The sequence below is a fragment of the Ranitomeya variabilis genome, chromosome 4 (genome assembly GCF_051348905.1).
Source record: "Ranitomeya variabilis isolate aRanVar5 chromosome 4, aRanVar5.hap1, whole genome shotgun sequence".
NCBI classification, from domain to species: domain Eukaryota; kingdom Metazoa; phylum Chordata; class Amphibia; order Anura; family Dendrobatidae; genus Ranitomeya; species Ranitomeya variabilis.
In genome coordinates, this window is record NC_135235.1 from 694,452,612 (window position 1) to 694,478,711 (window position 26,100).

Below are 26,100 nucleotides of genomic sequence, written 5' to 3' on the forward strand. Positions count from 1 at the left end.
GCGACTATATGTACATATGAAGATGTGATCATGCATTTTGGGCAATTCAGCCATGTGAGTTGGACATAGTGACTGCATTTGGTCATACGTTTTCTCTATACTTCGAATTGATGCTGCCACCCAAAAGGTTTATTTGTGTGCTCCCCCCCTGACTTGGTCATTGCCGCATTTTCTCCTTTATGTGTCTTCTGCTATATGGCTGTATTGACGATACACCCATGTTTTGTATCTTACATATCTGTATTTGTATATGATTGATTACCTAATAAATCTTTTGAATATTGTTTTCTAAATATGTTTAAGTGGACTTTTTTCCTCCGTGTTCTTGTTTATGTATCATCATTAGGTATCTAGGACAACATTGGATCATTCAGAGATCCACAATGAACTTCTGGAGTGAGTTTGCTGCACTGAAAGTAAAGGGTCTGAATAATATTGCACGCCCCACTTTTCAGTTTTTGAATTTCCACAAAAATTTAAAATAAACAATAAATTTCTTCAACTTCACAATTGTGTTCCACTTGTTGATTCTTCACCAAAAAGTTACATTTGGTATCTTTATATTTGAAGCATGATATGTAGGAAAAGGTTGAAAAGTTCCAAGGAGGCCGAATACTTTCGCAAGGCACTGTATATATATAGGTTACTTGGGCTCCAAATGTTTTTATTGTTTAGGTTGCACAGCAGTGAAGAAAGGATTTCAAGATTCAAGGCTTTACCGGTCAGGAGTTTTTGTATACTGTCCTTTAGCATAATAATAAGGACCAGTTCAGAAGAGGGTAAGTTGTATTTAGATTTTATCTCACTGAATGTAAGGAATTTAATCCCATTGTGAATATTCCCAATTCTCTGTGATTGTATTCAGGGACCCGGCTGAAATAAGCCCCTAGAATCCCGGCACCTCCGGGGAGGAGATTGTATGTTTGCATGACCACTGACTGCTATCAGTTCGGCAGTTAGCTTGTGCTCCTGTGAGTCTAACAGGGCGCAGTGCTTTCCTTTCACGGCTACTCTGTGAAGTAACAGAGCTAGCCTATACCGCCAAATAGTGCCGCCATTCACTAGCAGCAGGTTCTCCTGCACGGTGGACCCCGGGCTGCGAACGCACCAATAATAATAAACATCTATATTTACTCGGTGCGTTCCGCTAGCCCTAACATACACAGATAGGAATAATAGAGGGAAATATTGGGGAACAATACATGTAATATTGAGATGGATCCAATCATTGTTTTATAAAAAAAAAATCTACTTATAAAACGAACAAACTCCGCTCCATACACACACGGCTCTGCTCAGTACAAACATGGCTCCTGTCCATACACAAACAACTCAGCACCGTACAGCCTGTACACACGCAGCTCCACTCAACACACCCTGTACACAGGCAGCTTCTCTCCATATATCTCATACACACATGGTTCCATTACATCCACACTGTAAACCCCTCCTGACCCCACACATAAACTTCCCCTCATCCAGCACCATGACAACCAGCAAAGCAGAGTCCTGCATACACTGAGGCCCCTGATCATGTGACCCCTGACTCCTCCCCTCCTGTGACCTCATCACAGGACCTGTGCCCACAGAAAAGCCATATATGTGGGTTGAGCCTAGACCCCCGGAAATGACGTCACACCTGGAAGGAGCCCATACACTCTAGCTTCTACCCATATATCTGGAGTGCGACGCTGCAGGTGGAGGTCGGTGCTGGAGGCTCCATTATTCTCTATGTGGAGTGTGGCTCTGCGGGTGGAGGTCGGTGCTGGAGGCTCCAAAGAAGAAAACTAAATAGTGTAAAATAATCTCATATGTTTCCCTTATTATCTCCAGTAATTGTATTATTACACAGGATTTTTATGATATTACATCGGCTCATCTTCTCATTCAGGTCTCGGATCTTCTCAGTGAAGATCTTTCCATAGAAGAGAATTTTTTTGGCTTATCCATCAAAGATGAATATTGACAGAGACAAGATGGCGGAGAGGATATTACACCTCACCCTAGAGATCCTCTTCCGGCTTACTGGAGAGGTGAGAGATTCTGATGACGTCACATTACATCATTCTTATCTATGGGAATAACAGATGGACAGAACTGGAGAGGTGAGGACTCTGGAAATGTCTGTAGTGAGATTTATTAATGTGTCTCTCCATAACCAGGATTACACAGTAGTGAAGAAGACCTCTAGTGACCCTGTGTCTGAGGGATGGGGAAGACCCCTGAGCCCAATCACGGGGCCTCCACCTCACCCCCTGATACATGAGGACATCAATGACCAGAAGATCCTAGAACTCACCTACAAGATGATTGAGCTGCTGACTGGAGAGGTGACACTGCTGGGAATGCTGGGACATTACACAGTAACGCTATGATGGGATCGGGGGGATGACGGTATTATTGTATGTGTCAGGTTCCTATAAGGTGTCAGGATGTCGCTGTCTATTTCTCCATGGAGGAGTGGGAGTATTTAGAAGGACTCAAAGATCTGTACAAGGACGTCATGATGGAGGTTCCCCAGCCCCTCACATCACCAGGTAATAGACAGGACTAAATACACACGGCCTATAATTATCTGTATATGAAGAATGAATTCAGTCCCTGTATGTGTTTCCTCCAGATCTATCCAGTAAGAGGACAACACCAGAGAGATGTCCCCGTCCTCTTCTTCCACAGGACTGTAAACAAGAAGATCCCAATGTTCCTCAGGATCATCAGGTAGATGGAGAGAAGGTGTCAGGAGATCTCCCCTATGATGTTTAGACGCCGGTGAAGGTCTTGTGCTCAGTCTTGTTTTATCCACCAGTTTTATGTTTTATACTTGTGTAATCATAACAGTGCAGATGGCAGGATTAGAGCTGATCACATATGTGACTTCTTCGTCTCTCTGTGATTGATACAATATATGTTTCAGGGTGAAGATCTGACCCATATTAATACTACAGAGACACATGTGACGGGTGATGAGCAGTGTCAAGAGGAGATTCCTACTTGTGACCACCCAGGTGAGTAGAAACCACTAAGTATAGAGAAGTAAAGAAGTAGTTCAGTCATGTCACACTATCCCAATGACTGGGTATTGAAAGCTCTTTTCTATAGAGCTTACAATCTGGGAAATCCACCTGCCAACATAAATTAGGAGGCACTGACCATTACCTGTCCAGGTCTGTAAACTACAAGGCCAAATGACAAAGACAAAAGAGCACCACGCAGTCATAGAGTCCAAACATAGAAAAACACTTTATTGGATAAAATTATACATATAACAACCAGAGAGTTAGTGTTAGAAAGGGCTAAAAGATGACAAAAATGCCAGCAGCAACATGTGAACAATAAACCAGCCCAAGGTACGGCGATCCCCAGCTGCAGAGAATTTAAAGTATACTATAAAAAGATGGTATGTAGTGCAATTCGTAGAGGCACAGCCCCACAGGATAGCAGAACTTCATCCAGAGTACATGGAAGAAATGTAAATAAACCAGTGATTATACAGATAAAGGCACATAAATGAACTACTACACATCACCTGTTAATAGCGATCCCGTGGTAAACCTCCGCAGTATGGGGACCCCGATCCACCTGACGCGCGTTTCGGTTAGGATACCTTTCTCAGGGGGCGCGTACATAGAATGGGCATAGAGGAGTATATATAGGAAACCCATAATGGAGACTGCATGCCACCGCAACATACTGCTTCCGCCCAGTCCAGCACGCCGAACAACGACGACCGGAAACGCATGGGGCCCCATGTGATCTGGAAGTACGTGCGCGGCTGTCAGAGAAGGACGGAGCAGTAACAGAGCGGCGCATGCGCCTAAAGTGATCAGTGCGTAGACGCCATCTACAATAGGGGCAATGGAAAGGGCAAACAGAAGCGTTTAGAAGCAACTATTAGCGTAGAAGGACAACAAGGAGATATGCAGATATAACAGCATATCAAATAAAACATACGGACAAATGCAGTTATAAAAATGAATTGTACAAAGAGATAGACACATTGGCCAAGAGGAGACTGACCACTTTACATAATATAATATATCAAATAATAATATAAAATACAATGACCATAAACAAAACAATAAAACATGGTACAGTCCCACAAGGCACATGAGCATTGATGATAGCATCATAAAAAGTAATAACAGTACTAACAGCTTGTCCGCATATGTCCCCTACACCCCAATGGGGAAGGGAAGAACCCAAACGATGGCTTTATCAGGGTAGGGAAAAATGACAAAAATAGCAGTCCATCAGCTTCAATTTCCATGTCACATAGTCCAGGTGAGTTCCAAAAGCACAATAACCAATTCAGTATAGCGATATGGGAATCCTAAGTAATAAAAAGGTGAATTAAAAACAGAACAACAATAAAAGAATTAAAACAAAATGTGCACAAATTGCAAGAAGGCACACTAAGCACACCAGTGCAGCGACTACAGGAAGGGAGCATAACTAATGTTCTCATTCAGACCTGCAGGGTATACGGTATTGAGGGACCAAATCCAATGTGTTTCCAGTTGGCCCAAACGTTTAAACAAATTCCCGTCACGGATATTAACATTGAGCATATCTATACCCCGCACCCTAAAAAGGGAACTGTCACTATGATGTTTAGTCTTGAAATGTCTCGGGATTGTTTTGAGGCCAAATGACAGCGTAATGTTGTGAATTAGACTTTTTTGGCTCCCTCTTGTGGTCACTAGTGATATGACTCTGGGATTGTCTTTCCCTAGTTTGGCACCCACCTGGGTCGTTAGTCCAGGGGTGTTGCTATATAAACTTCCTGAATTCTCAGTCTGGTGCCTGGCATCGTTGTAATCAGTTCCTTTCTGTTTGCTCCTGTCTGCTGGTCGTGGTTCTTGCTAAATTAAGCTAAGTCCTGCTTCCTTGTTTTTTGGTTATTTGCATTGCTCTTATTTATTTGTCCAGCTTGTACTAAATGTGATTCCTGATTTTGCTGGAAGCTCTAGGGGGCTGGTATCCTCCCCCCGGGCCGTTAGACGGTTCGGGGGTTCTTGTATATCCAGCGTGGAAATTTTGATAGGGTTTTTGCTGACCGTATAAGTCATCTTACTATATTCTGCTATTAGTCAGTGGGCCTCTCTTTGCTAAATATCTAGTTCATTCTTACGTTTGTCTTTTCTTCTTACCTCACCGTTATTATTTGTTGGGGGCTTGTATCCAACTTTTGGGGTCTTTTCTCTGGAGGCAAGAAAGGTCTATCTTTTCCCTTCTAGGGTTAGTTAGTTCTCCGGCTGGCGCGAGACGTCTAGAACCAACGTAGGCACGTTCCCCGGCTGCTGCTATTTGTGGTGCTAGGATTAGTTATACGGTCAGTCCAGTTACCACTGTCCTATGAGCTGGTTTTTTGTGTTTGCAGACTTGGTAATTACTTCTGAGACCCTCTGCCATTGGGGTCATAACAGTATGCCAGGCCCAAGTTGAATGTTTAATGCATTGCAGAAGTGGGATAATAAGAAAGGAAATTCTGAGTTTTTTTTTTTGTTTTTTTTCTTTCTTCCTCCCCTTTACCTCTGAGTGGCTTGTGCTTGCTGCAGACGTGAATGTCCAGACCTTGATTACAAGTGTAGATCAGCTTGCTGCTCGTGTGCAGGGCATACAAGATTTTGTTACTAGTAGTCCTATGTCTGAACCTAAAATACCTATTCCTGAACTGTTCTCTGGAGACCGATTTAAGTTTAGGAATTTCAGGAATAATTGTAAATTGTTTCTGTCTCTGAGACCCCGTTCATCTGGAGACTCAGCTCAGCAAGTTAAAATTGTTATCTCTTTTTTGCGGGGCGACCCTCAGGATTGGGCTTTCTCGCTAGCGCCAGGAGATCCGGCATTGGCAAATATTGATGCGTTTTTTCTGGCGCTCAGATTGCTTTACGAGGAACCCAATCTTGAAATTCAGGCAGAAAAAGCCTTGCTGGCTATTTCTCAGGGCCAGGATGAAGCTGAAGTGTATTGCCAAAAATTTCGGAAATGGTCCGTGCTTACTCAGTGGAATGAGTGTGCTCTGGCCGCTAATTTCAGAAATGGCCTTTCAGAAGCCATTAAGAATGTGATGGTGGGTTTCTCCATTCCTACAAGTCTGAATGATTCCATGGCGCTGGCTATTCAAATTGACCGGCGTTTGCGGGAGCGCAAAGCCGCTAATCCTCTGGTGGTGTTGTCTGAACAAACACCTGATTTAATGCAATGTGGTAGAATTCAGACTAGAAATGAACGGAAAAATCATAGACGTCAGAATGGGTTGTGTTTTTACTGTGGTGATTCTACACATGTTATATCAGCATGCTCTAAACGCCTAACAAGGGTTGTTAGTCCTGTCGCCATTGGTAATTTGCAACCTAAATTTATTTTGTCTGTGACTTTAATTTGCTCATTGTCCTCCTACCCTGTTATGGCGTTTGTGGATTCAGGTGCTGCCCTGAGTCTTATAAATCTGTCATTTGCCAAGCGCTGTGGTTTTGTTCTTGAGCCGTTGGTAAATCCTATCCCTCTTAGAGGTATTGATGCTACGCCATTGGCAGAAAATAAACCGCAGTTTTGGACACAGGTAACCATGTGCATGACTCCTGAACATCGGGAGGTGATTCATTTTCTTGTGCTGCATAAAATGCATGATTTGGTCGTTTTGGTTCTGCCATGGTTACAGACCCATAATCCAGTCTTGGATTGGAAGGCAATGTCTGTGTCAAGTTGGGGCTGTCAGGGAATTCATGGTGATTCCCCCCCGGTGTCTATTGCTTCCTCTACTCCTTCGGAAGTTCCTGAGTATTTGTCTGATTATCAGGATGTATTCAGCGAGTTCAGGTCCAGTGCTCTCCCTCCTCATAGGGACTGTGACTGCGCTATAGATTTGATTCCAGGTAGTACATTTCCTAAGGGAAGATTATTTAATCTGTCTGTACCTTAGCATACCGCAATGCGTTCGTATATCAAGGAATCTCTGGAGAAGGGGCATATCCGTCCATCCTCTTCCCCTCTTGGTGCGGGATTCTTTTTTGTGGCCAAGAAGGACGGATCTTTGAGACCTTGTATTGACTATCGGCTTCTGAATAAAATCACTGTTAAATTTCAGTATCCTTTGCCTCTGTTGTCGGACTTGTTTGCCCGGATTAAAGGTGCCAAGTGGTTCACCAAGATAGATCTTCGTGGTGCGTACAACCTTGTGCGCATTAAGCAAGGAGATGAATGGAAAACTGCATTTAATACGCCCGAAGTTCATTTTGAGTACTTGGTGATGCCTTTTGGGCTCTCTAATGCTCCTTCAGTGTTTCAGTCCTTTATGCATGATATTTTCCGGAAGTATCTGGATAAATTTATGATTGTTTATCTGGATGATATTCTGTTTTTTTCTGATGATTGGGTCTCGCATGTAGAGCAGGTCAGGATGGTGTTTCAGGTTTTGCGTGAGAATGCTTTGTTTGTTAAGGGCTCAAAGTGTCTCTTTGGAGTACAGAAGGTTCCCTTTTTGGGTTTTATTTTTTCCCCTTCTGCGGTGGAGATGGACCCAGTCAAGGTCCGAGCTATTCATGATTGGACTCAACCCACGTCAGTTAAGAGTCTTCAGAAGTTCTTGGGTTTTGCTAACTTCTACCGTCGTTTTATCGCTAATTTTTCTAGCGTTGTTAAACCTTTGACAGATATGACCAAGAAAGGTTCTGATGTTGTTAACTGGGCTCCTGCAGCCGTGGAAGCTTTCCAAGAGTTGAAGCGCCGGTTTACTTCGGCGCCTGTTTTGTGCCAGCCTGATGTCTCACTTCCCTTTCAGGTTGAAGTGGATGCTTCTGAGATTGGGGCAGGGGCCGTTTTGTCGCAGAGAGTCCCTGGTTGCTCTGTAATGAGACCATGTGCTTTTTTCTCTAGGATGTTTTCGCCCGCTGAGCGGAATTATGATGTTGGCAATCGGGAGTTGTTGGCCATGAAGTGGGCATTTGAGGAGTGGCGTCATTGGCTCGAGGGTGCTAACATCATGTGGTGGTCTTGACTGATCACAAAAATCTGATGTATCTCGAGTCTGCTAAACGCCTGAATCCTAGACAGACCCGTTGGTCATTGTTTTTCTCCCGTTTTGACTTTGTGGTCTCGTATTTACCAGGTTCAAAGAATGTGAAGGCTGATGCTCTTTCAAGGAGCTTTGTGCCTGACTCTCCTGGAGTCGCAGAACCTGTTGGTATTCTTAAAGAGGGAGTAATCTTGTCAGCCATTTCTCCGGATTTGCGACGTGTGTTGCAGAGATTTCAGGCTGGTAGACCTGACTCTTGTCCACCTGACAGACTGTTTGTTCCTGATAAGTGGACCAGCAGAGTCATTTCCGAGGTTCATTCCTCGGTGTTGGCAGGGCATCCGGGAATTTTTGGCACCAGAGATTTGGTGGCTAGGTCCTTTTGGTGGCCTTCTTTGTCACGGGATGTGCGGTCATTTGTGCAGTCCTGTGGGACTTGTGCTCAAGCTAAGCCTCGCTGTTCTCGTGCCAGCGGGTTGCTCTTGCCCTTGCCTGTCCCGAAGAGGCCTTGGACACACATTTCCATGGATTTCATTTCAGATCTTCCGGTGTCTCAGGGCATGTCTGTCATCTGGGTGGTATGTGATCGCTTTTCCAAGATGGTCCATTTGGTATCTTTGCCTAAGCTGCCTTCCTCTTCCGATCTGGTTCCTTTGTTCTTTCAGAATGTGGTTCGTTTACACGGCATTCCTGAGAATATCGTGTCTGACTGAGGATCCCAGTTTGTTTCCAGGTTCTGGCGATCCTTCTGTGCTAAGATGGGCATTGATTTGTCGTTTTCGTCTGCCTTTCATCCTCAGACTAATGGACAAACGGAGCGAACTAATCAGACTCTGGAGGCTTATTTGAGGTGTTTTGTTTCTACAGATCAGGATGATTGGGTGACCTTCTTGCCGTTGGCTGAGTTTGCCCTTAATAATCGGGCTAGTTCCGCTACTTTGGTTTCGCCATTTTTCTGCAACTCTGGTTTCCATCCTCGTTTTTCCTCGGGACATGTGGAGCCTTCTGACTGTCCTGGGGTAGATTCTGTGGTGGATAGGTTGCAGCAGATTTGGAATCATGTGGTGGACAACTTAAAGTTGTCACAGGAGAAGGCTCAGCGTTTTGCCAACCGCCGCCGCGGTGTGGGTCCCCGACTTCGTGTTGGGGATTTGGTATGGTTGTCTTCTCGATTTGTTCCTATGAAGGTCTCCTCTCCTAAATTTAAGCCTCGCTTCATCGGTCCTTACAAGATATTGGAAATCCTTAATCCCGTGTCCTTTCGCTTGGATCTTCCTGTGTCGTTTGCCATTCACAACGTGTTCCATAGGTCTTTGTTGCGGCGGTACGTTGTACCTGTGGTTCCTTCTGTTGAGCCTCCTGCTCTGGTGTTGGATGAGGGCGAGTTGGAGTACGTGGTGGAGAAGATCTTGGATTCTCGTCTCTCCAGGCGGAGGCTTCAGTATCTGGTCAAGTGGAAGGGCTATGGTCAGGAGGATAATTCCTAGGTGGTTGCCTCTGATGTGCATGCGGCCGATTTAGTTCGTGCCTTTCACGCTGCTCATCCTGATCGCCCTGGTGGTCTTGGTGAGGGTTCGGTGACCCCTCCTTAAAGGGGGGGTACTGTTGTGAATTAGACTTTTTTGGCTCCCTCTTGTGGTCACTAGTGATATGACTCTGGGATTGTCTTTCCCTAGTTTGGCACCCACCTGGGTCGTTAGTCCAGGGGTGTTGCTATATAAACTTCCTGAATTCTCAGTCTGGTGCCTGGCATCGTTGTAATCAGTTCCTTTCTGTTTGCTCCTGTCTGCTGGTCGTGGTTCTTGCTAAATTAAGCTAAGTCCTGCTTCCTTGTTTTTTGGTTATTTGCATTGCTCTTATTTATTTGTCCAGCTTGTACTAAATGTGATTCCTGATTTTGCTGGAAGCTCTAGGGGGCTGGTATCCTCCCCCCGGGCCGTTAGATGGTTCGGGGGTTCTTGTATATCCAGCGTGGAAATTTTGATAGGGTTTTTGCTGACCATATAAGTCATCTTACTATATTCTGCTATTAGTCAGTGGGCCTCTCTTTGCTAAATATCTAGTTCATTCTTACGTTTGTCTTTTCTTCTTACCTCACCGTTATTTTTTGTTGGGGGCTTGTATCCAACTTTTGGGGTCTTTTCTCTGGAGGCAAGAAAGGTCTATCTTTTCCCTTCTAGGGTTAGTTAGTTCTCCGGCTGGCGCGAGACGTCTAGAACCAACGTAGGCACGTTCCCCGGCTGCTGCTATTTGTGGTGCTAGGATTAGTTATACGGTCAGTCCAGTTACCACTGTCCTATGAGCTGGTTTTTTGTGTTTGCAGACTTGGTAATTACTTCTGAGACCCTCTGCCATTGGGGTCATAACAGCGTAAGTAGACTGTGCTGACAGGTTAGAAAATCACTTGAAGAAAAATATTATAATGGGCCTGTAAGAGAAATCAGAGGGTAACGATGCTGGTACATTTGTAAAGGCGATTCCGATGTCCCAGTGTGGTCATTCTCACTCCTGTGGCACGGATGCCAAAATGCTCAATGTCCCGGCCAGTCGGCGATCTATCTGTTCCCTGTTGTGCCTTCCTGCTTCTCTAGGTCTGCATACACTCGCTCCGATTCTTAAAGGGGCAGTGCTCGCACTTTGGGAGTTGCTCCAGCCAAAAGCTAGTAGGCATCAGGTACAGGTGCTTCTCACAAAATTGGAATATCATCAAAAAGTTAATTTATTTCCGTTCTTCAATACAAAAAGTGAAACTGATATATTTTAGAGTCCTTACAAGCATAGTGATTTATTTCAAGTGTTTTTCTGTTAATGTTGATGATTATGGCTTACAGCCAATGAAACCCCAAAAGCCATTACTTCAGTCAATTATAATAATTAACGAAAAACACCTGCAAAGGCTTCCTAAGCTTTAAAAAAAGTCCCTTAGTCTGTTTCAGTAGCTCCACAATCATGGGAAACACTGCTGACTTGATAAATGTCCATAAAGCAGTCACTGACACTCCACAAGGAGGGGAAGCCACAAAAGGACATTGCTAAAGAAACTGGCTGTTCACAGAGTGCTGTATCCAAGCAGATTAATGGAAAGTTGAGTGGAAGGTAAAAGTGTGGTAGAAAAAGGTGCACAAGCAACCGCGATAACCACAGCCTTGAAAGGATTGTTAAGAAAAGGCAATTCAAAAATTTGGGGAAGATTCACAAGGAGTGGACTGCTGCTGGAGTCATTGCTGCAAGAGCCACCACACACAGACGTATCAAGGACATGGGCTACAAGTGTCTCATTCCTTGTCAAGCTACTCGTAACCAACAGACAATGCCAGAAGCGTCTTCCCTAGGCCAAGGAGAAAAAGAACTGGACTGTTGCTCAGTGAGCCAAGGTGGTGTTTTCAGATGAATGTGAATTTTGCTTTTCATTTAGCAATGAATGTCTCAGAGTCTGCAGGAAGAGTGGAGAGACAGACAATCCAAACTGCTTGAGGTCTAGTGTGAAGTTTCCACAATCAGTGATGGTTTGGGGAGCCATGTCATCTGCTGGTGCAGGTCCACTGTGTGTTATCAAGACCAAAGTCAGCGCAGCTGTCTACCAGGAAATTTTAGAGCACTTCATGCTTCCCTCTGCCGACAAGCTTTTTGGAGATGAAAATTTCATTTTCCAGCAGGACTTGGCACCTGTCCGCACTGCCAAAAGTACCAATACCTGGTTTAAAAATAACAGTATCACTGTTCTTGATTAGCCAGCAAACTCACCTGACCTTAACCTCATAGAGAATTCATGGGGTATTGTCAAGAGGAAGATGAGACACCAGACCCAACAATGCAGACGAGCTGAAGACTGCTATCAAAGCAACCTGGGCTTCCATAACACCTCAGCAGTGCCACAGGCTGATCGCCTCCATGTCACACCACATTGATGAAGTAATTGATGCAAAAGGAGCCCCAACTAAGTATTGAGCACATTTACTGAGCATACATTTCAGTAGGCCAACATTTTCGATTTTAAAATAATTTTTCAAGCTGGTGTTATAAGGTATTCTAACTTACTGAGATAATGACTTTTGGGTTTTCATTGGCTGTAAGCCATAATCATCATCATTATCAGAAAGAAACACTTGAAATAGATCACTCTGTTTGTAATGACTCTATGTAATATGTGAGTTTCACTTTTTGTATTGAAGAACTGAAATACATTAACTTTTTGATGATTTTCTGATATTGTGAGAAGCACTTGTATGTAAAGCACCCTCCTTAGGCTGCCGTCACACTATCAGTATTTGGTCAGTATTTTACATCAGTATTTGTAAGCCAAAACCAGGAGTGGCTGATAAATGCAGAAGTGGTGCATATGTTTCTATTAGACTTTTCCTCTTTGTTCCACTCCTGGTTTTGGCTTACAAATACTGATGTAAAATACTGACCAAATACTGCTATTGTGACGGCAGCGTTAGTAGGGAGGTGCCTGAACAACTCCTGTATTTTCTCTACTTAGTCTGTGTATGTAAGTAGTATGTAGCCAGGTCCCTGGTCCATAACCTGTTCCTGATTCCCATGTTGTCTAAATATGTTACTGAAACCTGTGTTGATTGAATTAGCACCAGTGTCCTTCCTGGCTTGTCTCAAAATCTGCACTGTTTGAACAAGGATCAGTGTCTGTCATCTGGGTGAGCCAGAATCCATACCATCTGTATATTCTCCTATAGCTGGTTTACCAGTATCCAAATCCTGTACTGCCCGTGACTCCGAATCCATGTCCTTGACTGCCATCCTGACCCATTGGGTGAGCTTCTACAGTACCAGGGACTGCCCAGGAATGTTACCCGACGGCTATCTGCTGTACAAGCCTAACTCCATTATGAGAAGCTCTATCAAAAACCAAGTAGCCACTCCTGGTTCTTCAACTATCGTCGAGCAGGAGCCTAATCCCTGGCTGCCCCTAGCGATAGACCCTCTTCTAGCTTGAGAAGACACCAAAGAGATCACGCCAGCTATCCTTCCAAGAGAACACCAAGAAGGAACTAGTTGATTACAAGTACTTCCAACCAGACAAAGGGAAATAGTAGAACTATCACCGGCTCCTTGCTGAAGCGACTAAAGGAATTTAAACATCCAGCAAAGGTGTGTTAATCAGCAGTAGTGAAGATCACTGCTATGTCCTAGAGGGAGAAGGATATCACTTTGCAACAGAGATACAAGATCCAGAAATTGCCTGCAGAGCTCAGCGCAATGACCTTCTGTAGCCGGATCCAGAATGACTGACTGATGCACCCGTGACAGTACCCTCCCCTTGTATGAGTGGCCTCCGGACACTCAGGACCTAGTTTCTCAGGATGAGGCATGGAACGAACGAACCAGCCTAGGGGAATTCACCTCTGATTGAGAAACCCACATCCTCTCTTCTGGACCATAACACCTCCAGTGCATGAAGTACAACAGGAAACAACGCTGAAGATGGGAATAAACAATCATCAAAATCTGGAACTCCAAATTACCATCAGTAAGGATCGAGAGTGGCAGCAGGGAGATGACTCAAGAGGTTCTACATATTTATTGAGTAAAGACCTGTGGAACACCTTGTGGATCTTAAGAGCCTGAGGTAACTCAAGAAGAAAAGCTGCAGCGTTAATGACAGTGGTTATTTTAAAGGGACCAATAAACCTAGGTCCCAGCTTCCAGGAAGGGATCTTCAACTTCATATTCCTGGTTGATATCCACAAAAAGTAATTCACATTTAGGTCTGGACCTGTCGAGTGTTTCCTGTCAGCAATACGTTTCTACCTGTCTCCCATGATCCTCAAATTACTCTGAGCCCCTTGCCACACAGAGGAGGAAGATAAAGCAAAACATTCCTCCTCAGGAACTCCTGAAGCCCCCTCCCTCACTAAAAGTACCAAACTGTGGAAGTAAACCGTATGCACAAATAAATAGTGACCTGCCGGTAAATTCTTGGCAATGATTATTAATAGCATACTCGGCCAACGGTAAGGAAGATGCCCAATCCTCCTGGTTTTCAGAGATAAAACACCTGAGATAAGCCTCTAAAATTCTGATTAATGCGTTCGGAATGTCCATGCAACTGAGGATGGAAAGAAGAGGAAAAGAACAGCTGCACCCCAGTCGAGAACAGAAAACTTTCTAGAACTTGGAAACAAATTGGGTCATCCGATGTAACACAACATCGGAGGGAACACCGTGAAGCTTCATGATCTCATTATCAAAAACCTGAGCGATAGTCTTAGCATTCAGAAGCAGCGTCGGACTAGAGTACCTTGGGCCCACCGGAGAAAAATCATTCTTGGGGCCCACCATGCAGTTTAAAAATACCACACCGGATAGATCCTATATACCACACCACACACGAGAGCTGACAGATCCTCTATATACTACACCACACAGGAGAGCTGACAGATCCTCTATATACTACACCACACAGGAGAGAAGACAGTTCCTCTATATACAACACCACACGGGAGAGTTGACAGATCCTCTATATACTACACCACATAGTAGAGCTGACAGATCCTCTATATACTACACCACACGGGAGAGCTGACAGATCCTCTATATACTACACCACACGGGAGAGCTGACAGATCCTCTATATACTACACCACACGGGAGAGCTGACAGATCCTCTATATACCACACCACACAGGAGAGCTGACTGATCCTCTATATACTACACCACACGGGAGAGCTGACAGATCCTCTATATACTACACCACATAGTAGAGATGACAGATCCTCTATATACCACACCACACAGGAGAGCTGACAGATCCTCTATATACTACACCACACAGGAGAGCTGACTGATCCTCTATATACTACACCACACGGGAGAGCTGACAGATCCTCTATATACTACACCACACAGGAGAGCTGACAGATCCTCTATATACTACACCACACGGGAGAGCTGACAGATCCTCTATATACAACACCACACGGGAGAGCTCACCGATCCTCTACTTGATGGCAATCAGTTATAAGGGTAGGTAAGCAGTACATGCAAGAGATGTAGAAAATAGATTAGCACATAATACAGCTGGTCGAAGACCAGTCAGAGTTTACCTGAATTTAGTAAATGAGGGTTTGGGCAGCCTGGGGAGATGATGGTGTCACGTCCTGCACCCGACGAGCGCCGTTTCGCATGACTGCTTCTTCATAAAGGGGGGCGTGATGGAGACTAGGTAGGGGAGTAGGTTTTTATATCCTAAGGGCGGGTGTAAAGTAATTAGGAGGGCGGAGTGGTAAGCAGCAGAGGGTGGGAATGGGGAGATTGTCAATGGTCTTTGTTCGGCGCCCATCACTTTTCAAGTGTCACGCCCTGACTTGTTTTGGAGGTCCCATTATTACATCTTTCTGTCTTTTTATATAATATTATCTGTTTTTAACATTGTTAATAAAAAAAAAAAAAAATGTATTCACTTATCTTCTAGTCACTTCATACCTTATTAGGTAAACGTTTGTAAGCATCCATGATCGAAGTGCTATTGCCAATTTAATTGTTGGATTATGGGATTAATAAATATCTCTGTGCTTAGTAAACAGATTATCTGCAACTTTACTCTAATGGATTTCAAAGCCAGGGAACGCTCCTGGCATTCTAAGGCATCACATTTTTTCAGATCGGCAGAGTCTTTAAAAAAATAACCTGACTCTGGAAGATCTAACAGTTGGAATGGCAACTTCCGTCATGTTGGTGTTACGGGGAATGGATGCACGCCTTCTGTCTATGGCCACCACACTGCTTCTTCCTGCCTGTTGGGGTGATATGCCTCCTTTCCCATGTGTGCTGCTGTCCTCGCTCTGCATGTTGTTCTGCCAGGTTGGGTCAGATACTTTAGTCATCCACCACCTCGTCCTCCACATCTGCACCCTGCTCCTCCTCCTGACTTTCTGGCAATTGTCTCATCGTCCACCTCTTGTGACACTTTCCCACCATCGCCTTCGTGTGACCGGGGCTGTTTAAATCTTTAGGCATCGCTACATGCGATCTCATGTGGCCCCACTTCAAATTGACTGGCCGAGAGTCCGGAATCTTTAAAGGGTAAACTGATCAGCTCTTCGGAGTGTCCAAGTGCGGGATCATTTGTCTCAGGGCACTCGGCATGATGGTAGGAAGGAAGATCAGGGTGGGTAATATCTGGTCCTCACTCACGGCTACTCATACTTGACCGTGTGGAAGACGTGGTGGTGGCTTAGTGACTGGAAGCATTATTCGCTATCCAACCAACAATCATTTCACAATGCTGTGGCTTCAATAGTGGTGTGCTGCGGTCCCCTAGAAAGTAGGACAGGAAGGTCGAGCGCGAAGATGTGGCTCTTTGTTGTTCACTTTCAGCTGGGCCTCATCCTCTGCGTTCACCATCAGCATCATGGCCACTTCCCCATCCCTTGCCCCTTGCCTTGCCCATTTTAAATGGACTACTAAAATATTTGAAAAGCTCAATACAAATAATTTTTCTCCAAATAAATCCATGTGATCAGTATGCCTGAAAAGCAAGTATTTGTCAGGCATCCAGATGTAGCAGAGCTGGACTCGTCTAGACTGTGTGCACATACAACACACAACATACAACATGCACCATGCGACATACAACATGCGACCTACATGTTACGAGATTTGACATGCACAACATACAACATTGACCATGCGACATGCACCATTGCGATGTCCACCACGCGACGTGCGACATGCACCATGCGACGTGCACCATGCGACGTACAACATGCGACATGCAACATACATGTTAAATACAACATTTGACATGCACTACATGCAACATTGAACATGCGACATACATCATGCGACATGCGATGTACAACATGCGACATACGACATGGACAATGCGACATACAACATGCGACATGACATGCGACATACATGCGACATGACATGCGACATGACATACGCGACATGACATGCGACATGCCACATGCGACATGCCACATGCGACATACCACATGCGACATACGACATCCGTTGATATGTATATTAGGGTATGTGGAGGAAATGTTAACTGGCAATACAACTAAAATTTTAATTGCAAGATTGTTTATTGCAAGGAAACTGATTGCAAAATATTGGGTTAGAGAGGAGCCTCCGTCCGGACGCGAATTCATTGCTCAAAAGAGCCACATAATTGAATTTGAGAAAAGTATTTACATCAGGAGAGACGGCTGGATTTATTCTCTTCATTATGGCTGCCGTGGATGGATAGGATTAATTAATGTTATACCAGTATAGAGTACAACTTTTGGTAAACTGGAACTCTGGTTGATATTGTCAACTATGGATGAATTATTGTTTCCACCTGATATGGTCTCCATGGGGGGGGGGGGTTAATTTACTGTAAAACATAAAATGAGTATGAACATGTGAACTGTTGTGAATCTTATGGTTAATAGAAATTTATCTGATTAAAAAAGGTGTGGTGCTTTCCAATTGTCTAAAACAGGGAGCAGATTACTGCAGCTGACAGCACACATGCCCATACTGCCAGACTGGATGGTACTACAGATGACAGGCTCCCTAATCTTAGTGGCTGGATAGACCCTGCACTGCCAACAGCTTCTGGTTCCAACCCCATCTCTGTTACCAGCATCGCCTGCAGAATGAGTAAGCCGCGTCTGGTGTCCAAAGCAGACATTGCAGGAGCAGATACCAGAGGAGATGGGAAACACCATTTGCAGAATCCCTAATATGACAAAATTTGCGGAATCCCTAATATGACAAAATTGCAGAAAACCAGAGCGGATTAAATCCCTTTAAAGTGACTCCATTTTGTAAATTATAACCCTCAATGAATTAATCTATAGGAATAGTGACTATTTTGACTCCATTGGCAGTTTCCAGATATTAGCACGCACAGTGGATGTTGGAAAATGAAAATTGCAAATATCCCAAGTTATTACCCAACACATAGTTCCCAGATTGTGCTCCAGGAGATACACATGCCGTAAAATAAGTGGTTTCTTCTCCTATAGTGATGCCAAAAGCATGGATGCTTAATGTGGTTTGAGCACAGTCTAGTAAACTGTAAACTGTCATTGTCTTGGTGAATAATTAAATAATTTTGCATAACTTTCCATTTTTACAGACCATTTAAGTAGAAATGTTCAAAAATATAAAATTCAAGGATATTTTATTCTAAAATAATAATTGGTTTTATTCTTGGCAGATGACCGTACCAGGAGATCAGCAGGACAGCTGACATCTTCAATGTTTAAATCAGATGATCTTGAGATCCCACAGGATACAATTGAAGTGAATGCCATTACTCCAGATACACCACCATCCCATCACAGCAAAGATCTGTCATCTGATCTTTTGGAAAAGGTCCTGTCTTCTGATTCATTACCTACTACTAAGGAAAATCAAAGTCACAAAATAAGCATTAAAAAAGGAACTGCTCCTAAAGCAATGAAGACATCTTCATTATCAGAATATGGAAATAGTTTTCCCCTAGTACAGTCCTTTCTCAAACAACAAAACCTTCACAAAGCAAACAATGTAGTTTCTTGTTCTAAGTGTGGGAGATGTTTTAACCAGAAATCAGATTTTGTCAGTCACCAGAGAATTCACACAGGGGAGAAGCCATTTTCATGTTCAGAATGTGGAAAATGTTTTATTCGGAAAGCGCATCTTGTTACCCATCAAAAAACTCACACAGGGGAGAAGCCTTTTTCATGTTCACAATGTGGGAAATGTTTTAACAGGAAAGCGACTCTTGATAGCCACCAGAAAACCCACACAGGGGAGAAGCCTTTTTCATGTTCAGAATGTGGGAAATGTTTTAACAGGAAAACGAATCTTGTTAGCCACCAGAAAACCCACACATTAGAGAAGCCTTTTTCATGTTCAGAATGTGGGAAATGTTTTAACAGGAAAGCGACTCTTGATAGCCACCAGAAAACCCACACAGGGGAGAAGCCTTTTTCCTGTTCAGAATGTGGGAAATGTTTTAACCAAAAAGCGCATCTTGTTACCCATCAAAAAACTCACACAGGAGAGAAGCCTTTTTCATGTTCAGAATGTGGGAAATGTTTTAACAGGAAAGAGAATCTTGTTAGCCACCAGAAAACCCACACAGGGGAGAAACCTTTTTCCTGTTCAGAATGTGGGAAATGTTTTAACCACAAAGTGAATCTTGTTAGGCACCAGAAAACCCACACAGGAGAGAAGCCTTTTTCATGTTCAGAATGTGGGAAATGTTTTACAGAAAAAAAAGTTCTTATCAGACACCATAGATCTCACACAGGGGAGAAGCCTTTTTCCTGTTCAGAATGTGGGAAATGTTTTCCAGATAAATCAGTTCTTGTCAGACATCATAGATCTCACACAGGGGAGAAGCCTTTTTCCTGTTCAGAATGTGGGAAATGTTTTAACCACAAAGCGAATCTTGTTAGCCACCAGAAAACCCACACAGGGGAGAAGCCTTTTTCCTGTTTAGAATGTGGGAAATGTTTTCTAGATAAATCAGTTCTTGTCAGACATCATAGATCTCACACAGGGGAGAAGCCTTTTTCCTGTTCAGAATGTGGGAAATGTTTTAACAGGAAAGCGAATCTTGTTAGCCACCAGAAAACCCACACAGGAGAGAAGCCTTTTTCATGTTCAGAATGTGGGAAATGTTTTAACCACAAAGTGAATCTTGTTAGCCACCATAAAACCCACACAGGAGAGAAGCCTTTTTCATGTTCAGAATGTGGGAAATGTTTTAACCAGAAAGCACATCTTGTTACCCACCAAAGAACTCACACAGGGAAGAAGCCATTTTCATGTTCATAATGCGGAAAATGTATTGTGAAGAAACAATCTTTCTAGCCAACAAAGAATTCACACAGGAGGGAGTGGCGGTGTAGTGGAGCTGAGAGGACATGTCCAGACCGAGCTCCTATAATCATGTCACAATCCTGACTTTGTTAAAGTGAGTTTACCTGCAAGCAGTGTAGTTCCCTGGGCTCTTGGAGGTCTCCGGCTCCTGGAGAAGTGCGGTCCGCGACTCTGGTGTGTCGGGTTCTGATTAAACTCTCATGGGACATAAGGCCTGTGGAGGAAGGTGGACATTTTCTACTGTGCGCTTGGGTGGCAGGAGGCATGGAGCTGTGGACTTTGCTCCTGGAGGGACTGACGGAGCAGTGCGGCTATATCCTGGAGGTACCTGAGGGGGAAGCACGGTGTGAGCTCTGAGAAATGAGCTCAGCGCTCCCTTATTGATAATATAGCTGGTTCGTCGGTTCCCGCCATTTCAAGGGTCTCTGGACTCTTGTTGCCATCCCTGCAGATGCTGCAGGTCATTCTGCTACACAGGACTTGTGCAGCAGTTTCAGATTTGCCATAAAACCCAGCACTCTACCTTACTAAATACTTGGAGCTGTTTGCACTCCTCTGTATTAATGTGCCTAGACAAGTATATATGTATACTTTATAATAATACTGCTGCATCTGGAAGTAGAGAAAGAGGGAACTCTATAAATACACGTTTTCTCAACTTGCTATACTTTATATTTGTTAACCATGAATCATTTAAAATGGTCAGGGATGGCAAACAAACTAAGAGTTTGCAAGGATTGATCTATCTGATAATGCATGATCTCTCAGGAATAATCCATCACATGCTAAGACTGCGGATCAGTGTAAAAACTGCATTTCTGATAGTGAGAAGGTGGTGACCAATAGGATCTAACTCTTAAACACATGAAAAAACTGACCGTCACATCCATACATAGACTAAGTGTGAACAGGTGCTAAACCTAGAGTCGCCAACTCCTATACATTCAAGCAAATAAGGTAGCACACTGTAGCGCTGAAACATGCAAACATGAAACATGAAAATTTAACTGCATTACTGCACTAGAAATATGAAAAATGAGAGCGTTTAGCGCATAAAAAAGGCCAATTTTATGTGTACCTGGTAGCCACTTTACGGCATCTCTCTTATACCAGGTCCTACGATTTCCTTCCTCACTGAGAATAAACGTCTCCATCTGAATGGGTGCCTATGAAAACCTCTTGTGACACTACCATTCTCTCTCTGTGGAGGGGTAATGGACCTGCTGTAATTAAAACACCTGTGACTAGGAGGCGGAGTGCTCGGTCAGAAAGCTAAATAATACACATGAAAAAACTGACCGTCACATCCATACATAGACTAAGTGTGAACAGGTGCTAAACCTAGAGTCGCCAACTCCTATACATTCAAGCAAATAAGGTAGCACACTGTAGCGCTGAAACATGCAAACATTAAACATGAAAATTTAACTGCATTACTGCACTAGAAATATGAAAAATGAGAGCGTTTAGCGCATAAAAAAGGCCAATTTTATGTGTACCTGGTAGCTACTTTACGGCATCTCTTATACCAGGTCCTACGATTTCCTTCCTCACTAAGAATAAACGTCTCCATCTGAATGGGTGCCTATGAAAACCTCTTGTGAGACTACCATTCTCTCTCTGTGGAGGGGTAATGGACCTGCTGTAATTAAAACACCTGTGACTAGGAGGCGGAGTGCTCGGTCAGAAAGCTAAATAATACACATGAAAAAACTGACCGTCACATCCATACATAGACTAAGTGTGAACAGGTGCTAAACCTAGAGTCGCCAACTCCTATACATTCAAGCAAATAAGGTAGCACACTGTAGCGCTGAAACATGCAAACATGAAACATGAAAATTTAACTGCATTACTGCACTAGAAATATGAAAAATGAGAGCGTTTAGCGCATAAAAAAGGCCATTTTTATGTGTACCTGGTAGCCACTTTACGGCATCTCTCTTATACCAGGTCCTACGATTTCCTTCCTCACTGAGAATAAACGTCTCCATCTGAATGGGTGCCTATGAAAACCTCTTGTGAGACTACCATTCTCTCTCTGTGGAGGGGTAATGGACCTGCTGTAATTAAAACACCTGTGACTAGGAGGCGGAGTGCTCGGTCAGAAAGCTAAATAATACACATGAAAAAACTGACCGTCACATCCATACATAGACTAAGTGTGAACAGGTGCTAAACCTAGAGTCGCCAACTCCTATACATTCAAGCAAATTAGGTAGCACACTGTTGCGCTGAAACATGCAAACATGAAACATGAAAATTTAACTGCATTACTGCACTAGAAATATGAAAAATGAGAGCGTTTACCGCATAAAAAAGGCCAATTTTATGTGTACCTGGTAGCCACTTTACGGCATCTCTCTTATACCAGGTCCTACGATTTCCTTCCTCACTGAGAATAAACGTCTCCATCTGAATGGGTGCCTATGAAAACCTCTTGTGAGACTACCATTCTCTCTCTGTGGAGGGGTAATGGACCTGCTGTAATTAAAACACCTGTGACTAGGAGGCGGAGTGCTCGGTCAGAAAGCTAAATAATACACATGAAAAAACTGACTGTCACATCCATACATAGACTAAGTGTGAACAGGTGCTAAACCTAGAGTCGCCAACTCCTATACATTCAAGCAAATAAGGTAGCACACTGTAGCGCTGAAACATGCAAACATGAAACATGAAAATTTAACTGCATTACTGCACTAGAAATATGAAAAATGAGAGCGTTTAGCGCATAAAAAAGGCAATTTTATGTGTACCTGGTAGCCACTTTACGGCATCTCTCTTATACCAGATCCTACGATTTCCTTCCTCACTAAGAATAAACGTCTCCATCTGAATGGGTGCCTATGAAAACCTCTTGTGAGACTACCATTCTCTCTCTGTGGAGGGGTAATGGACCTGCTGTAATTAAAACACCTGTGACTAGGAGGCGGAGTGCTCGGTCAGAAAGCTAAATAATACACATGAAAAAACTGACCGTCACATCCATACATAGACTAAGTGTGAACAGGTGCTAAACCTAGAGTCGCCAACTCCTATACATTCAAGCAAATAAGGTAGCACACTGTAGCGCTGAAACATGCAAACATGAAAATTTAACTGCATTACTGCACTAGAAATATGAAAAATGAGAGCGTTTAGCGCATAAAAAAGGCCAATTTTATGTGTACCTGGTAGCCACTTTACGGCATCTCTCTGATACCAGGTCCTACGATTTCCTTCCTCACTGAGAATAAACGTCTCCATCTGAATGGGTGCCTATGAAAACCTATTGTGACACTACCATTCTCTCTCTGTGGAGGGGTAATGGACCTGCTGTAATTAAAACACCTGTGACTAGGAGGCGGAGTGCTCGGTCAGAAAGCTAAATAATACACATGAAAAAACTGACCGTCACATCCATACATAGACTAAGTGTGAACAGGTGCTAAACCTAGAGTTGCCAACTCCTATACACTCAAGCAAATAAGGTAGCACAATGTAGCGCTGAAACATGCAAACATGAAACATGAAAATTTAACTGCATTACTGCACTAGAAATATGAAAAATGAGAGCGTTTAGCGCATAAAAAAGGCCTATTTTATGTGTACCTGGTAGCCACTTTACGGCATCTCTCTTATACCAGGTCCTACGATCTCCTTCCTCACTGAGAATAAACGTCTCCATCTGAATGGGTGCCTATGAAAACCTCTTGTGAGACTACCATTCTCTCTCTGTGGAGGGGTAATGGACCTGCTGTAATTAAAACACCTGTGACTAGAAGGCGGAGTGCTCGGTCAGAAAGCTAAATAATACACATGAAAAAACTGACCGTCACATCCATACATAGACTAAGTGTGAACAGGTGCTAAACCTAGAGTCACCAACTCCTATACATTCAAGCAAATAAGGTAGCACACTGTAGCGCTGAAACATGCAAACATGAAACATGAAAATTTAACTGCATTACTGCACTAGAATTATGAAAAATGAGAGCGTTTAGCGCATAAAAAAGGCCAATTTTATGTGTACCTGGTAGCCACTTTACGGCATCTCTCTTATACCAGGTCCTACGATCTCCTTCCTCACTGAGAATAAACGTCTCCATCTGAATGGGTGCCTATGAAAACTGTTGTGGATTCTGTTTTTGGGCTCCCTCTGGTGGTTACAACTGGTACTGGGTGACTTTGGTGGGTTGCAGTTTCTATTTTCCACCTGTCCATCAGAGGCTGGGTGTTTCCTATTTAACCTGGCTTTCCTGTCATTCCCTTGCCGGCTATCAATGTACTCAGATGTGCTCAGTTTGGTTCTGACTACCTGCTTCCAGATCTCTCAGGATAAGCTAAGTTATGCTTTTCAGTTGTTTTGTTTTTTTGTCCAGCTTGCTAAATATTACTCTATGCTAGTTGGAAGCTCTAGTGGGCTGAGGTGCTCCCCATGTGCCATGAGTTGGCACATGGGTGCTTGTAATCTCAGGATGGTTTTTGATTAGGGTTTTTTGCTGACCGCTCAGACCCCTTTTGTATCCTTCTGCTTTCTAGTTATAGCGGGCCTCGTTTTGCTAACTCTATTTTCATATCTATGTGCGTGCCTTCCTCTCATTTTCACCGTCAATACATGTGGGGGGCAACTATACCTTTGGGGTTTATTTCTCTGGAGGCAAGCTAGGTCTTTATTTCCTCTGCAGTGCTAGTTAGCTCTTAGGCTGGCGCGAGGCGTCTAGAATCAACGTAGGCACATTCCCTGGCTATTTCTAGTTGTGTTGGTCAGGAGTAGGGCAGCGGTCAGCCCAGGTTCCATCACCCTAGAGCTCGTCCGTTATTTGAGTTATTTTTGCTTGTCCAGTGCGATCCCCTAGCCATTGGGATCCATAACAGTATAGCCGGCCCACAAAGTGTTAATTGTTTGGGCTGAAGCAGGAGAAAAAGAAGTGTTGAAGGGAAATAATTTTTTTTTTTTTTTTTCCCTCAGAGTTTTGCTGCCTAGCCTTTAATTGCTGTCTAGCTGCTTCTTACCTCCTCTTAACCCTTGAATGGCTGTGACCTTAGCTGTTTAACATGGATGTCCAGAGTTTGGCTTCCAGCCTGAATAATCTTGCTGCAAAAGTTCAAAACATACAGGATTTTGTTGTTCACACTCCTATGTCTGAACCTAGAATTCCTATTCCAGAGTTTTTTTCTGGAGATAGATCTACCTTCCTGAATTTCAGGAACAATTGCAAATTGTTTCTTTCTTTGAAATCTCGCTCCTCTGGAGACCCTGCTCAGCAGGTCAAGATTGTAATGTCTTTCCTGCAGGGCGACCCTCAGAATTGGGCATTTGCATTGGCACCAGGAGATCCTGCATTGCTCAGTGTGGATGCGTTTTTTCTGACGCTGGGATTGCTCTATGAGGAACCTAACCTGGAGATTCAGGCTGAAAAGGCTTTATTGGCCCTCTCTCAGGGGCATGATGAAGCGGAAGTATATTGTCAAAAATTTCGGAAATGGTTGGTACTTACTCAGTGGAATGAGTGCGCCCTGGCTGCAAACTTCAGAGATGGTCTTTCTGAGGCCATTAAGGATATTATGGTGGGGTTCCCTGCGCCTACAGGTCTGAATGAGTCTATGACTATGGCCATTCAGATTGATCGGCGTTTGCGAGAGCGCAAACCTGTGCACCAGTTGGCGGTGTCTTCTGAACAGGCACCTGAGACTATGCAATGTGATAGAATTCAGTCCAGAAGTGAACGGCAAAATTATAGGCGGAAAAATGGATTGTGTTTTTATTGTGGTGATTCAGCTCATGTTATATCAGCATGCTCTAAATGCACAAAAAAGGTTGATAAATCTTTTGCCATTAGTACTCTGCAGTCTAAGTTCATTTTGTCTGTAACTCTGATTTGTTCACTGTCATCCATTTCTGTCGATGCCTATGTGGATTCGGGCGCTGCCCTGAGTCTTATGGATTGGTCATTTGCCAAACGCTGCGGTTTTAGTCTGGAGCCTCTGGAAGTTCCTATTCCTTTGAAGGGAATTGACTCTACACCATTGGCTATGAATAAACCGCAGTACTGGACACAAGTGACCATGCGCATGGCTCCCGTTCATCAGGAGGTGATTCGCTTCCTTGTACTGTATAATTTACATGATGTACTAGTGCTTGGTCTGCCATGGTTACAAACTCATAATCCAGTCCTGGATTGGAAAACAATGTCTGTGTTAAGCTGGGGATGTCAGGGGGTTCATGATGATGCACCTCTGATTTCAATCGCTTCATCTACTCCTT

The 26,100-nt window shown here is 43.7% G+C and overlaps 2 protein-coding genes across 3 annotated transcripts in view; both read left to right on the plus strand.

Moving 5' to 3' along the window:
• Nucleotides 1-26,100, plus strand: part of LOC143767638 (uncharacterized) — a 237,621-nt gene that overhangs the window by 67,966 nt on the left and 143,555 nt on the right. The window lies entirely within an intron of this gene.
• LOC143766408 (uncharacterized) lies at nucleotides 1,630-20,729 on the plus strand. Of its 2 annotated transcripts, XM_077254075.1 has the most exons (8): nucleotides 1,653-1,703; nucleotides 1,759-1,796; nucleotides 1,892-2,033; nucleotides 2,163-2,330; nucleotides 2,414-2,537; nucleotides 2,621-2,718; nucleotides 2,915-3,005; nucleotides 18,196-20,729. In XM_077254075.1, exons 3-8 carry the CDS (start codon nucleotides 1,956-1,958, stop codon nucleotides 19,803-19,805), a joined length of 2,169 nt encoding a protein of 722 aa, XP_077110190.1. In that variant the 5' UTR covers nucleotides 1,653-1,703; nucleotides 1,759-1,796; nucleotides 1,892-1,955; the 3' UTR covers nucleotides 19,806-20,729. The 2 variants fall into 2 exon arrangements, with proteins under 2 accessions (XP_077110191.1, XP_077110190.1); XM_077254076.1 differs by having other exon boundaries at nucleotides 1,630-1,796.